The sequence below is a fragment of the Tursiops truncatus genome, chromosome 2, assembly GCF_011762595.2.
Source record: "Tursiops truncatus isolate mTurTru1 chromosome 2, mTurTru1.mat.Y, whole genome shotgun sequence".
Classification (NCBI taxonomy): Eukaryota; Metazoa; Chordata; class Mammalia; order Artiodactyla; family Delphinidae; genus Tursiops; species Tursiops truncatus.
This window is the reverse complement of record NC_047035.1, coordinates 117,393,281-117,406,894: the sequence shown is the minus strand read 5'-3', so window position 1 is coordinate 117,406,894 and position 13,614 is coordinate 117,393,281. Positions and strand designations below refer to the sequence as shown.

Genomic DNA, 13,614 nt, shown 5'->3' with positions numbered 1-13,614 from the left:
TTTTTGCGGTACGCGGGCCTCTCACTGTTGTGGCCTCTCCCGCTGCGGAGCACAGGCTCCGGACGCGCAGGCTCAGCAGCCATGGTTCACGGGCCCAGCCGCTCCGCGGCATGTGGGATCTTCCCGTACCGGGGCACGAACCCGTGTCCCCTGCATCGACAGGCGGATTCTCAACCACTGCGCCACCAGGGAAGCCCCTTTAATCATTTTTTGATGTTTCAAAATGTAAAAGAGCTGCTGGACTGTCTGTTGAATGACTGATGTCGGTATGTGAGTTTGGGGACAAGCTGACCTGGGTTCACATCCCAGATTCTGATCTTTACCAGCTGAGGGACTTGGGCAGTCACTTCCCCTCTTTTCCTCCTTATCACCGTCCTTACCTCCCTGGGTGTGTGGTGTTTTCAATAAGAAAACAGCTGTGATATTCTTGATATGGTGTGTGGTAAGTGGACTCAATAAATAGCAATTTCACAGAGGGCAAGGCCACAGGCAGGTCTCAGGTGACAGAGGCTGCAGGTAGACAGAAGGAGATGGGAGGCCCTGCCTTCTAGTAGCTTCTGCACTGTGGAAATGGCAGCCTGAGCCTGTCAGCAAGGCCCTGAAAGGGAGCCCTGGACGCCTAGAGGATGGAGCTGGGTAGGTGCAGGGAGGAAAGGCCAGGATGGGCCCCCTGGAGGAGGTGACTCTGGTGCTGGGCCTTAGACAGTAAGCCTGCAGGACTGATTGATTAACTGATTGAATGATTGGTTAGTTCATTTCCTCAGCAGCTTCCTGAGCCCAGCTGTGCCCAGCTCTGAACCATGAGTCAGAAGCCCTGGAGGAAGAGGCAGTGGTGGGGTGGAGGAGGGGTACAGGCTGGCAGGGAACAGGCCCCAGGGACTCAGGCACTTCCTTGGAACAATCTAGTCACTTGTGACGGTGGCTCACTTGGCCAAAGCCCCTGCCGGCACCAGCGCGCTCTGAGCAGGGGCTGGACCAGACTCTCAAGCCTGGAGTGCTTTGGGGACTTGAGCTCCTGAGGATCCAGTCTGCAGGACCCCTCTGCCTGCCACCTCCTCCAGAATGGCCAATGTAGGTTTGCTTTTGCTTCTCTTTCCACTCTGGGGGTCTCAGGAAGGACAGTGGGGTTTCCCTGGGGAGTGGGAGCTGGGCATGGGGCTGGGAGGGAAGAGCAGAGTGTCCGCTGCAGGGCTGGGCTTGGTCTGCGTCTCCCTGCTCAGGCCCCCCTCCCAGAGGCATCGGGGAGTTACAGCAGGTGCCCTGCAAGTCCAAATCCTTGTCCTGCCTCCGCCAGTAGGACCTCAGGCAGGTCCTTCCCTTCTCTGGGCCTCAGTTTCCCCAAGGACTGAGGGGCACTGGACAAGATGCTTCCCAGTTCTGGTGGTCTATGGAATTTGGCCCTGAATACTGGTGTCCAGCTCAGAGTGACCCTCTTGGGGGGGAGGGCAGATCCATTTTCCTCGCTGGCTGCCACAGGCTTTAGTCCTGGGGGTCCGGAGGGAGGACAGAGGCTGAGGGGCAGGAAGCCGTGGTCTGCTGCCTGGTTAGTAGGCAAGTGGCCCATGAAAGCTACAGAAATGGAAGCCTGGTGCACACTAGCCTGGACATTGTGGTGGACAGGCCTGCAGGAGTTGGGGGGTTGACTCCCTCCTGCTGGGGTTCTGAGTAGTCAGCCAAGGCCCAGGCCCGCTGCTTGTCACCCCGTGGGCAGCTGAACCTGGGTCTCAGGAATTTCTAGTGCTGCTTAAGGAGGAGGGTGTGAGCTTGGGATCCTAACCCTCCTACAGGCCTGCAGATTCCATTATTCTGAGTTTGCTGAAGGTGGGCTGGGCCTGGCACGGGGCCATCTGGAGCAATCTGTGGCATCTCTGCCCTTCTCTACCACATCTGATTCTCCTTAGACTTTGAAGAAAAACACCCTCTCCTCAAGTACTACCTCCCGCCCCCAGCTTCCTACACCAGCAGCTCAGAACCCACTCCAGGGGTGAGAGTCAGATCAACAGCAGGACGGGTGGCAGAGAGGCAGCTGTGTCCTGTGACTTCTCCAAGATGGCCCTCTCCCCACCATCCTGGCTAAGAGGTGGACCTAGGGGGTGCTGGGTGTCCTGGGCAGCTAGGTGTGTCCTAAGTGTGTGCTAGGATGTGCCCTAGCCCTGACCCTCAAGGCCCACCTCAGCGGATGGGTGCAGGAGCCCGGAGTGGCATCCGGTACACAGTGGATGATCAGGGAACAGCAGCTGCTCTTGTCTCTGCAGAGGCTGTAGAGTGCAGGGGGGTGAAGGGCACGGACCCGAATAAGACAGCCTGGGTTCAATGCCACACCTGCTGCTTTCAATCTGTGTCACCCTGGGTACACTTCACCCATCTGTGCCTCAGTTTTCTCACTTGGACCCCTGAGATAAGAGGGTAATTGAGAAGGTGACAGGAGTGAGCAGTGTGGGGCACCCCATAAAGGCTGTCATCACGGAGCCTTGGTGGGGACCCTGTCTTAGATTAGAGTTGCTGTGTCCTGACTATGAGCTCTGATCCGCAAGGGGCTCACCTACACCTGGTACCTCCACAGATGGGGGACCTACTGTGTGCCTGTGTGAAGCTGTTACCGACCAGCGTTCTTGGCTTCCTTAATAAATAGAAATTGATCAGAGGCCAGACAAGAAATTCAGGCAAGGTTTTATTGGGGCCCCTGCCGCAGCACCGGGGAGCGAGAACAAACAACACGTTCCCTTGTTTGCCCGCTCGCTCAAGCGGGGAGAACTTGTTCTTTATACTGGGTGAGGGTAGGGGTGTGTCCAGGGGTCGGGCTGGAGGGGTAGCTTAGGTGGTTTGCCCACCCCTTAGCTGGTATTGTGTGCAAGGAGCTTTTGCTCCCCCGGCTCTTCAGAAGTGGCAGTTGAGGTTTTTTTGGTCTTTTGTATCTTTTGGTTCAGAATTTGCCCCAAATGCACATGCACACCATATAATTTCTTTGTATTTTGTAGCTTGAGGAGAGGTGTGTCCAGGTGCCAGCACTGCAGCACTGCAGCAAAGGGGCCCAGGTCCCAGCCTGTCTCAAAGCCAGGTCCTGAGTCCCAAGAGCTCGTTCTTGGATAGGGCAGAGGGGGGCAGACGGGGAGGCCAGGCTGGAGGAGGTCAGCAGGGTCCTCACCAGGCTGCAGTCTGCATTCCCCTGACCCACGCAGCCCGGCTGCGGCCCTCACACGTCCCTCTGTCCTGTGTTCCAGTGCAGGGACTTCACGGCCCACACGGGCTACGAGGTGCTGCTGCAGCGGCTGCTGGATGGCAGGAAGACCTGCAAGGACGTGGAGGAGCTGCTGAGGCAGAGGTGAGCCCCTCCCCCCAGCCCCTGGGAAGTGGCCGAGCCCCCATCCTGGCTGCGCCCCACCCCACCCCCCGCTGTAAGAAGTCAGGAGCGCAACTCTCCTGTTTGTCCCGACCTGGGCCTCCCCCAAGTGGGCAAATAATCTAATGTTCCTCCAGATGTCCTTGAATTTAGCCAACACTTATTTAGACGAAGGGCTGGAGGCTTACCCTTCTCAAGGAGGAGCCCGCCGGCCAGCTGACCCCCAGAGGCTGAGCGGGTGGACCATCAGGTCCTCCTGCCACTGCCGGCGGAGTCTGAGCCGTGGGCGGCGGAAGTGGAGGAGACGCAGCATCCATGGGTTGTCATTGCAGGGCCCAGGCAGAGGAACGGTATGGGAAGGACCTGGTGCAGATCGCCCGGAAGGCAGGCGGCCAGACAGAGATCAAGTAAGAGGGCCCCTCCTGCTTCGCCAGGCACTTTCCACAGGGTTTAGGGCCTCCCCGTGTGGGGTGGACTGGGGAGGGCCGGCGAGGGTCTGGATGGCTCCCAGGGCAGGGTGCCTGGAGGGCATCTCTCTTGGGAGTCAGGCATTCTGGGTGAGGTCAGGTTCTGTGTGTGGGAAGAAAACCAGCAGTCTGAGCACCAAGGAGGCCCTGGGCAGGGGGTGAGGTCATCTGTCCTCAGGTGCCTGCAGCACAGCCTGCAGCCTCTGGGCGGCCTCCATCTAAGTCCTGAGAGCCCTGAGGGGAGGTGACAGGACCCCACTGGCTGCCCGAGACCCCGCAGCATCGGCTCAGGCTTCCAGGAGGGACTGTGTGGCCACAGGTGGGGGTGCCAGTTCCTCACCCGTTAGCCCTGGGACCTTGGTGGGGGGGTCACTGACACTCTGTGCCTCCATTTCCTCATCGGTGAGCAGATGACAGTACAGCCTTCCTCAGAGGAATATGTGAGTCCAGGGCTGGCTCAGGCCTGGCTGGGAGGGGAGGTAGCAAGGGCACTTACTGCTGTGAAGCCGCTGGGCCTCTCTGGCCCTGGGGCCTGGGCCTCTGTGTGCGGACTGTCAGGCGGGGACGCAGATGGAGACAGAGTGACGATTTGAGGGCAGCTAAGGAGAACTTTCTAACAGTGGAGTGGAGGGGCTGCCTCGGGACGTATGGACTCTCCCCGCTGCATGAGGACCGAGCCAGGCTGAGGGGCAGACAGGACCCTGGATTCCAAGTCCTGGTAGGGCTCTGATGAGTCCTTCTCCTCCTACCCCAGAGCCGCAAGTCCTCACTCAGCCTGCAGTTGCCATAGCAACCCCTGCCCCCTGCCCCTGCTCCCACAGGGGTCAGGCCTGTGAGCGTCTAACGCTGCCCAAGGAAAGTGGCCCTGGACCCCGTCAGCTGCAAAGCCCAGAACCGGGTCCCCTTGTTTGAGTGTCTGAATAAACAACACGCTCTAAGTCTCCTAAAGACATAGGCAACCCTGGCTGGTCCCTGCTTCCAACCTGGAGTCGGGGAAAACTTAGGGAGGGCTAGAGGAAGGTTGAAGAGTGGTGTGAGCCAGGGGAGTTGAATGCTCAAGGCCCAAGGGTCCTGCGCGGGACCACAGAGTGTGAACGGCAGCTTCAGGAGTACGAATGGACCACAGAGTGTGAACGGCAGCTTCAGGAGTACGAACGCAGGAGCCCCAGTCCCCACTTGACCTTTGTGAGCTGTGTGACTGGGAGCAAGTCACTTAACCTCTCTGAATTGGGTTCTCATCTGTCCACTCTGGTGGGCTGTTGAGCAGATAAAGATGGCAGGGCCGAGGTTGAATACCAGTGCAGAGGAGGGCTCAGGACATGGTGAGGAACGAATGGAAGTCTGTGGGGACCTTCTTTGTCTTCCAGGCAGGGGGTGGAATCAAGGGACCATGACCCAGGGGGAGTCCCTGCCCACCTCCTGCCCTCCCAGGCCTGCTGGAAAAGGAGAACTTTCCCAACAAGAGAGGAGACCTCCTGGGGGAAGTGTTCCAGGCAGGGTCACGGTGGGAGGTCAGGCTGGAGATGGACTGCGTGAAGCACACTCAGGGGGCTGTGAGTCACAGGGGACTTAAAATAAGGAAGGAGAAGCCACCAATGAAGAGAATAAAGTGGGAATGGAGCCAGGTGAGCAGTGGGAAGGGTGGAGAGGTGCACAGAAGTGGCCAGGGCGAGGCTGTGGGCAGCACTGATTCCCTGCGTGGTTATAGGAGGCCGAGTGGGTCAAGGTCTGCCCTTCCCTATATGCTGTGTGACCCTGGGATGGTCACTCCCCCTCTCTGAGCCCTGGGTCCTCAGCTGTGAAAGGGGACAATCACTCCCAAGAGTTGCTCTGGACAGTCACAATGTCAAGCAGAGAGTGCCAAGCCACAGCGATGCTCAATAAACAGCAGGGGTCTTTACGATCTCATGGGCCCCTCCATAAGTAAGATAAATTGGGGTCACCCAGTTTAGTTTAACGCTAAGGAGCCTGCCTGGCCAGCCCAGACCATTTCCTATGAGGCCCAGCCCCTCCCTGGCCCTGGCCCTGGCCCTATCCTTAGAGACACAGCTTCCATCCAAGGTGGGAGCACCAGGGTGGGGCCCCAGGCCAGGGAAGGGAGGAGAGTCAGGGTCCACCTTGCTGCCTACCAAGGAGGAGCTGGTGCCTGGGCTGGGAGGGCCAGGCCCTAAGGCTCAGCCTAACCAGTGGAAGGAGAGGCAGGAACAAAACCCACAGGGGAACCGCTGCACAGCCACACGGGTTCCAGAGCAGGCTGGGAGCAGTGCATGCATACCAGCACTGCCCCGAGTTTCCCTTCGAGCTGGGGTGGCCAGAGGAGCAGGGCAGAGCAGAGGGCACGTCCTGGGAGAGGTGGACAGGAAGGGAAGGCACCTTCCTGACAGAGGACCGGCACGGACAAAGGCTGGAGGTTGGAAAGCTCAGGGCACATTCAGAACCAGAGAGTCAGGAGGCAGGAGGCAGACCATCCCAGCTCACCTGCTGCTTCCCGTAGGGCTGTGCCCCTTGCAGCTCCCAGCTCAGCTGACTGTGCGCAGTAGGTCCTTCACCATTATTGCTGTTGATCCACGAGGCATGTACTAGGGTTGGTGACACGATTAAGCCATTCCTTTCTTTAACCGTGGGCCAAGCATCCCTCAGCCATCCAAGCATGTAAGGAGCATCTACTATGTGCCATGCCCTAGGCCGAGTTGGGAGGGATTCAGAATTTTTAAAATAAAGGGCCTCACTGTTCTGAAGCCAGGGCCTAGCACACTGAGGGTAACTTCACTCTCGTCCCCAGTCCTTTGCATCAGAACATCACTCCAAGGGCCCTCTCGTGCCCCACCTCCTCCAGGAAGCTCTCCCAGACACTCTGGCCTTGCCTGCCTGTCAGGGTCTTGGCTTAGACCAGGTTGTCCCATCCCACACCAACGCGGAGGGCTCTTTGTGGGTAGGGGGAGTGGCAACCATGACAACGTGGGTCGCTTCCTTGTCGCCGTGGAGACTTGTGGTGTTGGCATCTGGCAAAGCTGGCCTGGCCACTCCATGTGGGGACTGGCAGCTCATCCTCCAGGGCCCGTCTCCTGGTCAGGGGGAGCCCCCTGCCTCCCCATGGCCAAGGCCCCTGTGTCCCGTGGGATGCTCATTCTCAGCCCCTGGGAGGGTGGGCGGAGGGCTGGGGGTGCATAGGCTGGATGCGGTGAACGAGGAGGACAAAAGCCAAGGGGTGAAGTGACCCCAGAAATAGCCCAGCGAGAGCTGAGAGGGTGAAGCAGGCCAGCCTCCCCACCCCTGCTGCCTGAAATAGAGCATTTCTGTGTCATCCCCTGACCTCAGACTGGTCAGAAGGCCGGAGACTCAGCCACATATATTAAAACAAGGTTACTCCCACCTTCGAGTGATTTTTAGCATTCTCTCCTTCACACATTAACTCAGCAAGCATCTGCTGGGCAGTGGCAATGGAGGACACACAGATAAGACCTGGTCCTCAACTCGAAGGATCCCCACAAGCCCTTTCAAATGCATCTTAAAGAAGCGCTCGGTGGGTACAGGGGGCTTACCCATAACATCTAAACCACACATCCAGCCCTTACAGAAAGTTCATCTTGACTCTCCTTCCAACCTTGGGGCCTTTGCTCTGGCTGTTGCCCTCATTTCTCTCCTGCGAGGTCTAGCTGAAATACCACCTCCCCCAGAAAGCTGTCACCTCCCCCCACCTCTTGTTCATCCTGCGCCACGTAGGGTGCTGAGTGTCACAAGCTGCAGAAGCTGCATGGGGCAGGGGTTCAGGAAATAAAGGGGAATTGAGGCAGGGCTGGGAGCAGCTTCCTGCGAGCCCCTTTGCAGTAGCCGCGAGCAAGGACGGCCCCCACCTGAGTCCTCACACCCTCTCGTCCCTGCTTCACCCCCACTTGTCACAGCCTAAAACGCTGTGTTTTCCTGTCAAAAGAGAGGGATTTTTTTCATGATCTCTCTTCCTCTGAGCTCAGAGCATGAAGGTATCACTGAGGATACTGGAGGGAGAGAGGCGGGCCCTGTTCCCATCAGGGCTCCTCTGGGGTCAGCTCACTCAGGCCCAGCCTCCAGCAAGGGGAGCAAGAGGCCCATCTCCTGTGAGCTGGGAGGCAGGGGCCTCCTGGCTGGCAGGTGCACAGGAAGTGGGATGGCAAAGCAGGGACCATGAGATGGTGCGTGTCACATGGTGGTACAGAAGTACAGAAGGAGAGACATTTACACTGGAAATTCAGACTGTTTGGAACAGAATTCCAGGCTGAGTGTCCTGAGAGCAGTGTTGAAAGGGGCAATGGGATGAGTTACACATGAGGACACTGGTGACTGATAACAGAGGTCAGAGGCTTCCAAGGGGTCCCCATCCTTGACATGTGATGGAGACACGGTAGAGGAGAGCTCTGGGAAATCTGGGTCATGGTTTCCCTGAGTGGTTTGGAGTTGAGAAAGGCCTAGGAACTTATCGCTCTGGGCTGTAATCCTAGGGACAACGGGGAGGAGAACCAGGCATTGCCACTGTTCAGTGGCCTCACAGTTCAGTGCTGTGACAGACACTCAAGGTATCAACCCAAGATGACAATAGGAACAAGTGCTCCGAAGGGACAGAAGAGGAAGCCAGGCAAAGATGCTGCACATAGGGAATTAGCACGTGCAAAGGCCCTGCGCAAGAAGGAACATGGCATATAGAAGGAACTGGTAGGTGGCCAAAGAACAGGGATAACAGGTGAGAAGTGAAGCTGGAGGGCTGGAGGTGATGGGGCAGGGGCTAGGGTGGTGGCAGTGAGAGGTGGACACATAGGAGATTTGGGAAGTGAAAAAGAAGGTAACAGAGGGGGAGGAGGGTGGAGTCAAGGGCGGCTCGTAAGTTTCTGGTGTGCATAACCTGGTAGACGGTGGTGCCTTTGCTGAGAAGGGAGCCCTGCAGGAGCAGCAGGTTTGTAGGGCGATGAGTCCAGTTTCGGACACTCTGAGTTTGAGGTGTCTGTGAGACGTGAAGTCTAAAAGGAGGTGAGGACCAAGCAGTGGGTGTGCAAGCCCCAGCCTGTGGGAGGGGTCTGGGCAGGGTGTGGTCATGCTGTGGGTCATGATGGGGCATGGAGAAGTGGCCATACTGGACCTAGAGAGGCTCTAACCATGGATGGGGAGACTGAGGCAGGAGATGAGTGTGTGAGACGGAGGTGTAACCGCTGGCAAGGTGTCAATTCTGTCAGAGAAGAGTCCTGACCTCTCCACCCCCCGCCAGGGCAGGTGGGGTCACCATGGCAATCGCCCCTTCCTTCCTCTGGTAAGAGGCAGAAGGCTCCGGCTCTCTCCACTTGTGCGGCCATGGTCAGTTTCTTTACCTCTCTGACCCTTGTTTTTCTCACCTGTAAAATGCGGATAATGATGGTACCCTCCCTGCCTGGCAGAGGTGTGAGGATCACATAATTTAGGCCAGCATTTGAACGTACATCAGCAGCACCTGCAGATTTGTTAAAACACAGTGTGCTGGGCCCCTCTTCCAAGCTTCCGCTTCAGGAGGATTGGGGTGGAGCCTGAAATCTGCGTTTCTAACAAACTCCCAGGTGATGCTGCTGCTGCTGGTCTGCTGCTCCTCCATGGCCTCAGTTTCCCTAACTGTCCCCATGGGAGGAGGGAGCCCCCCCTGTGAAGCCTGCCTTGCAAGGCTTGAGGGGAAATGCAGGCGGGTGGGCAGGGCTGTCTCACTGGGTGTCATGTGGCCATATGGCCACCAGTGGGCGGGAGCGCTGCCCCGCAGAGAGGCTGGATGGGCTGCAGCAGGATGTGGCCAGCAACAGGATCCTCGCCGCTGCCTGGGTGTGACCCCAGCAAGCCTGGCCACACTCGGGCCTCAGTTCCCCTATGGGGGAACTGTGGCTCCTCAGGCGTCCTGGTGAGGGGGGAGTTAAGGGGCCATAAACACAGGCAGAGAATTTTACCCCTGAGATAGACAAGCCTCACTTCAGGGCCAATCTGCAACCTCCACACACCGTCTCTGTGCACTTGGGAGTCTTGGTACCCACAGGGCTGCAGGGAGTGGGGGGGAAAGGAGCCCAATCTATGGGGCTGCCTCAAGGGGACCCCCTACCTGAAGGCAAATCCAGTGGGGGTTTCTGATAAGAGGGGGCATGCAGTAAGCCCCTAGGTGGGGCATTTTGGAGCTACAGCTCAGGTCAGGTTAAGAGGCCTGGGGGACCCCCAGGTCAGGGTGTGCAGTAGTGGGCTCAGGGGAGGGTGGCACAACAGCAACCCTTGTAAAGCATCTTCTTTGCACCAGCTCAGAGGTGCTTTACACATATACATTCATTTAATCCTCATAACCATTCTGTTTGTGCTATTATCCCCATTTTACAGAAGGGGAAACTGAGGCACAGAGAGGCTAGGTAACTTGCCCAAGGTCATACAGAGAGTCAGTGGCAGAGCCTGGATTGAACTCAGGCCGTCTGGCTCCAGGGTCTGCTTCTAACGCACCTGGGAGTCCAGAGCAGGAAGCCCCTACCCAGGTTCCTAGCCTGGGATTCCAAGTCACCTCCCTCCTCTGCCAGGAGGGGGAGCTCACTCCTCTGAGAGGCCCCTGCCCCTGAGAGCTGATGGGCTGGGGAGAGGCACTTCACCGTCAGTCCTGCTCTGAGCAGCAGACAAGACTGGGCCCTGAGTGGGCTCCAACATCTTTGCTCAGATCTCAACTCCGTTGGTAGCTCTGGGAAACAGCCCCCTGGCAGGACTGCCAGATAAAATATAGACTGCCCCGTTAAATTTCAGATAGACAACAAATATTTTTAAAGTTTACGTGTGTTCCAAATATTACATGGGGCATGTTGACATTCAAAAACTATTTGTTGTTTATCTGAAATTTGAACTTAGCTGGGTGGCCTGTATTTTTATTTGCTCCATCTGGCAACCCTACCCTTGGGCGTAACCCCCTCACACCTCCTATGCCCAGCCAGCCCCTTCCCTTTCCTTTCTCCTTGGTGCCCTCTCTGGAGTGGGCAGTGTCTGCATGTCTGCTTCAGACTGGCCAGCTGGTGCCTCCTGACTCCTCCTACTGGGTTTTCTCAGGCACCCCAAGCTTAGTGCACCCTAAAATAACTCCCCATTTTCCCTCCTGGGCCCCTCTCAGACGTGTCACCACCATCCACCCAGCCACCTAGCCAGGGACCAGGGAGCCCCTCAGTTTCTCACTGTCCTCACCTGTACCTCCTATTCATCCTGTCCGAAGGCCCCTACATCTCTCCCCTCCATCACCTCTGCCCTGCTTGTCCCCCTCTTCCCCCACAGCCCCCTCCAAAATGTCCTCAGGCCACCTGCCAGGTCTGAACCCCACCCTCTCCTGCTTCGAGGCAGGGCCCTGAAGATGTGCAGAAGCCAAGAGCATTCTGTCACAGTGGGAGGTTTGATTTCTGAGCGGATGGTCACAGTCTTGCTAGAGGGTCCCTGGGATCTAGGTCAGTGTGTGTGAGTAAGCCAGGGCCCTCCCACCAAAATAAAAGTCCCCGGGCCCAGCCAGGACTTCAGGTTCCCCTGCACTGTCCTCCTGCTGACCCTGGTCTTTCTGTTTTGTAGCTCCCTGAGGGCCTCCTTTGACTCTCTGAAGCAGCGTAAGTCCCGCCTGCTCCCCACTCCAGGCTGCAGGGTGACAGGACCTTCTGGGAACACCAGATCCCCCACCGTTGGGGATGGATGGATGCTGGCCGGGAGTCGAGGCTGGTGGAGGACTTGGGGATGACAGAGATGAGCTGTGGGGTTGGGGTGGGCTGGCCCAGGCAGGGGCAAATATGTGAGTGGCTGGGGCCCACCAGGTCTGACACCGGGGACCACTGTCCTTACTCCACCCCCAGAAATGGAGAATGTGGGCAGCGCCCACATCCAGCTGGCCCTGGCCCTGCGTGAGGAGTTGCGGAGCCTGGAGGAGTTTCGTGAGAGGCAGAAGGAGCAGAGGAGGAAGGTAAGGGGGCGTGGGGATGGGCCTCGAGTGGGCGGTGGCTGTTGTTGCTGTGGAGGCAGTAGGGGACGGGCTCTCCCGATGGGCAGCACCCCAGGCTTGCGGGTGACGGCGATTTGAAGGAGGGGAGGGGGCTGTGGACAGACACCTGGTACTGGGACCAGGGCCCAGCTCTCGGGCCTGGAAGCCCCACTGGGGGTCTTCCCCCTGTGCTGTCTCAGGCCAGGAAGAGGGAAAGACCTTGGTCTTTTTGATCATCCTACTACAACAGGCTATAGAGGGTCCATGACAGCTTGGGGGTATCCAAAGGAGGCAACCTAAGTTGGGGAGTCACCAGAAACTGGTCCTGAGCCCAAGGATCAGGGCTGTTTACCTGGGAAAAAGGAAGACTTGGGAGTCAGTCACTGCAGCCACTCTGCAGGGCTGCCTGAGGCTGAGGGGAACAGACAGAGCTTGTGGGGAGTGGGGGCTGCCGAGCCTACCTCAGCATCCAAAGGTACTGTTCACCCATCTGTAGGGTATGGCTGTCCCTAGATGGAGGGATTGCATGGAGAGGAAGTGAGGTCCCCATCATGGGAGGTATACAAACAGAGGCTGGAGGCTACTTGTCAGGGAAGCTGCAGAGGTTGGATGGGAGGTGGGCTTGGTGACCCCTGTGTCCCAGGGCCCCCTCCCAAGCCTGAGACTCTCTGACTGGCTGAGCACGTGGCCCTCTGGGAAGGCAGGTACGGACACATGATCAGCCTCTCAGGGCCTTAGTGATGAGCGTGGTGCCTTGGACAGGGTGGGAGAGGCCAGGGCACAGGAGCACTTCTTGCTTGGAGAGGAAGCATTATTGTAAACTGTCCAAAGAACTGAAAATGGAAAATTCCACACAACTGAGCTGTGAAGGGACAGAAGGCAACAGTTCATAGCTGGGGCCAGGCTGGGACTGGGTGTCCCGGCCAAGCCACTTACCCTCTCTGTGCCTGTTTCCCTCTTGTGGGATGGGACACTTACATCCACCTCCCAAGCTCTGGGGGACCCAGCCCAGAACTAGGCCCCTTGCAGTCTTCACAGGCAGGGTGCTGGCTCCGATTAGTAGCTTTGGCCACAGAAATTTAGTGTGGCTGTACTCCCTGTCTGCCCATCTGGCCAGCTGGGGCCTCAGGCTTTCACGATTCTAAATTTGGGTTCCTGAGCAGACAATGGGTCCTCCAAGCCAGCCCCAGAAGTTGGCCCAGCCTTAAGGAGCTGCAGCAGGTGACCCCTCTGAGCTGGGACTTGCTTGCAGAGCATCTACTGTGACAGCAAGGCCCCAGGATGGCTGTTTTGAGTTTTCCTGTGGCCAGTGGGGCTGTGATGTCTGAAAAAGCTGTTCTGGACAGAGGGACAGTTCCAGGGTGTGATCAGGGATCCCACAAGCGAAGGACAGCCGTGATGTAGTGTGCGGGGAAGACTGCCTGGGTGTGTGTGCACACGTGTGCATGTATGGACGTGGGTGTGCACCCAGGAGAATGACAGGACACCTCTGCACACCTGTGAGCATGTGCATGTGTTTCAGTGTGTGTGTGTGTGTGACCAGGTGGCTTCTCGAGGTCTCCCCGCTGGCACCGGCCCCACTGAGACCCCAGGCACGAACCGGCTCCAGCCCCAACACGAGAGGTGTTTCATTTCCCATTATCCTTAGAGCCAATCTCTGTCCAGGCCGAGTTCCATCCTCTCCATCTGTACAAGAAGTCTGGGAGGCGAGGTGGAGGTGCAGGGGCCCCGTGTGCACCAGCGGGTGACCATGACCAAGTCTGGGGTGTGTACACAGGGCCCATGGCTGTGTGTGGCGGACATGGGAGAGTGTATGTATGTGTACTTGTGAGTGGTGTCTGAGGTTGCTCTGT

At 57.8% G+C, this 13,614-nt stretch overlaps 1 protein-coding gene and 1 long non-coding RNA gene across 4 annotated transcripts in view; one reads left to right on the top strand and one right to left on the bottom strand.

Annotated features, from left to right (window-relative positions):
* PSTPIP1 (proline-serine-threonine phosphatase interacting protein 1) overlaps positions 1-13,614 on the top strand; it is a 41,029-nt gene that overhangs the window by 17,455 nt on the left and 9,960 nt on the right. For 2 of the 3 annotated variants that reach the window (XM_033852037.2, XM_033852036.2), the window contains exons 2-5: positions 3,222-3,322; positions 3,673-3,747; positions 11,362-11,396; positions 11,637-11,743. In XM_033852037.2, coding sequence (XP_033707928.1) covers positions 3,222-3,322; positions 3,673-3,747; positions 11,362-11,396; positions 11,637-11,743 — 318 coding nt within the window. Of the gene's footprint in view, positions 1-1,047; positions 1,072-3,221; positions 3,323-3,672; positions 3,748-11,361; positions 11,397-11,636; positions 11,744-13,614 lie in introns of those variants that run through there. The other variant, XM_033852038.2, reaches the window with a different exon arrangement.
* On the bottom strand, positions 2,659-11,643 carry LOC141278046 (uncharacterized). Its single transcript, XR_012330232.1, has 2 exons — positions 6,286-11,643; positions 2,659-3,910 (listed from the first exon to the last, which is right to left on the bottom strand). It is a non-coding gene; the product is annotated as an uncharacterized lncRNA (long non-coding RNA).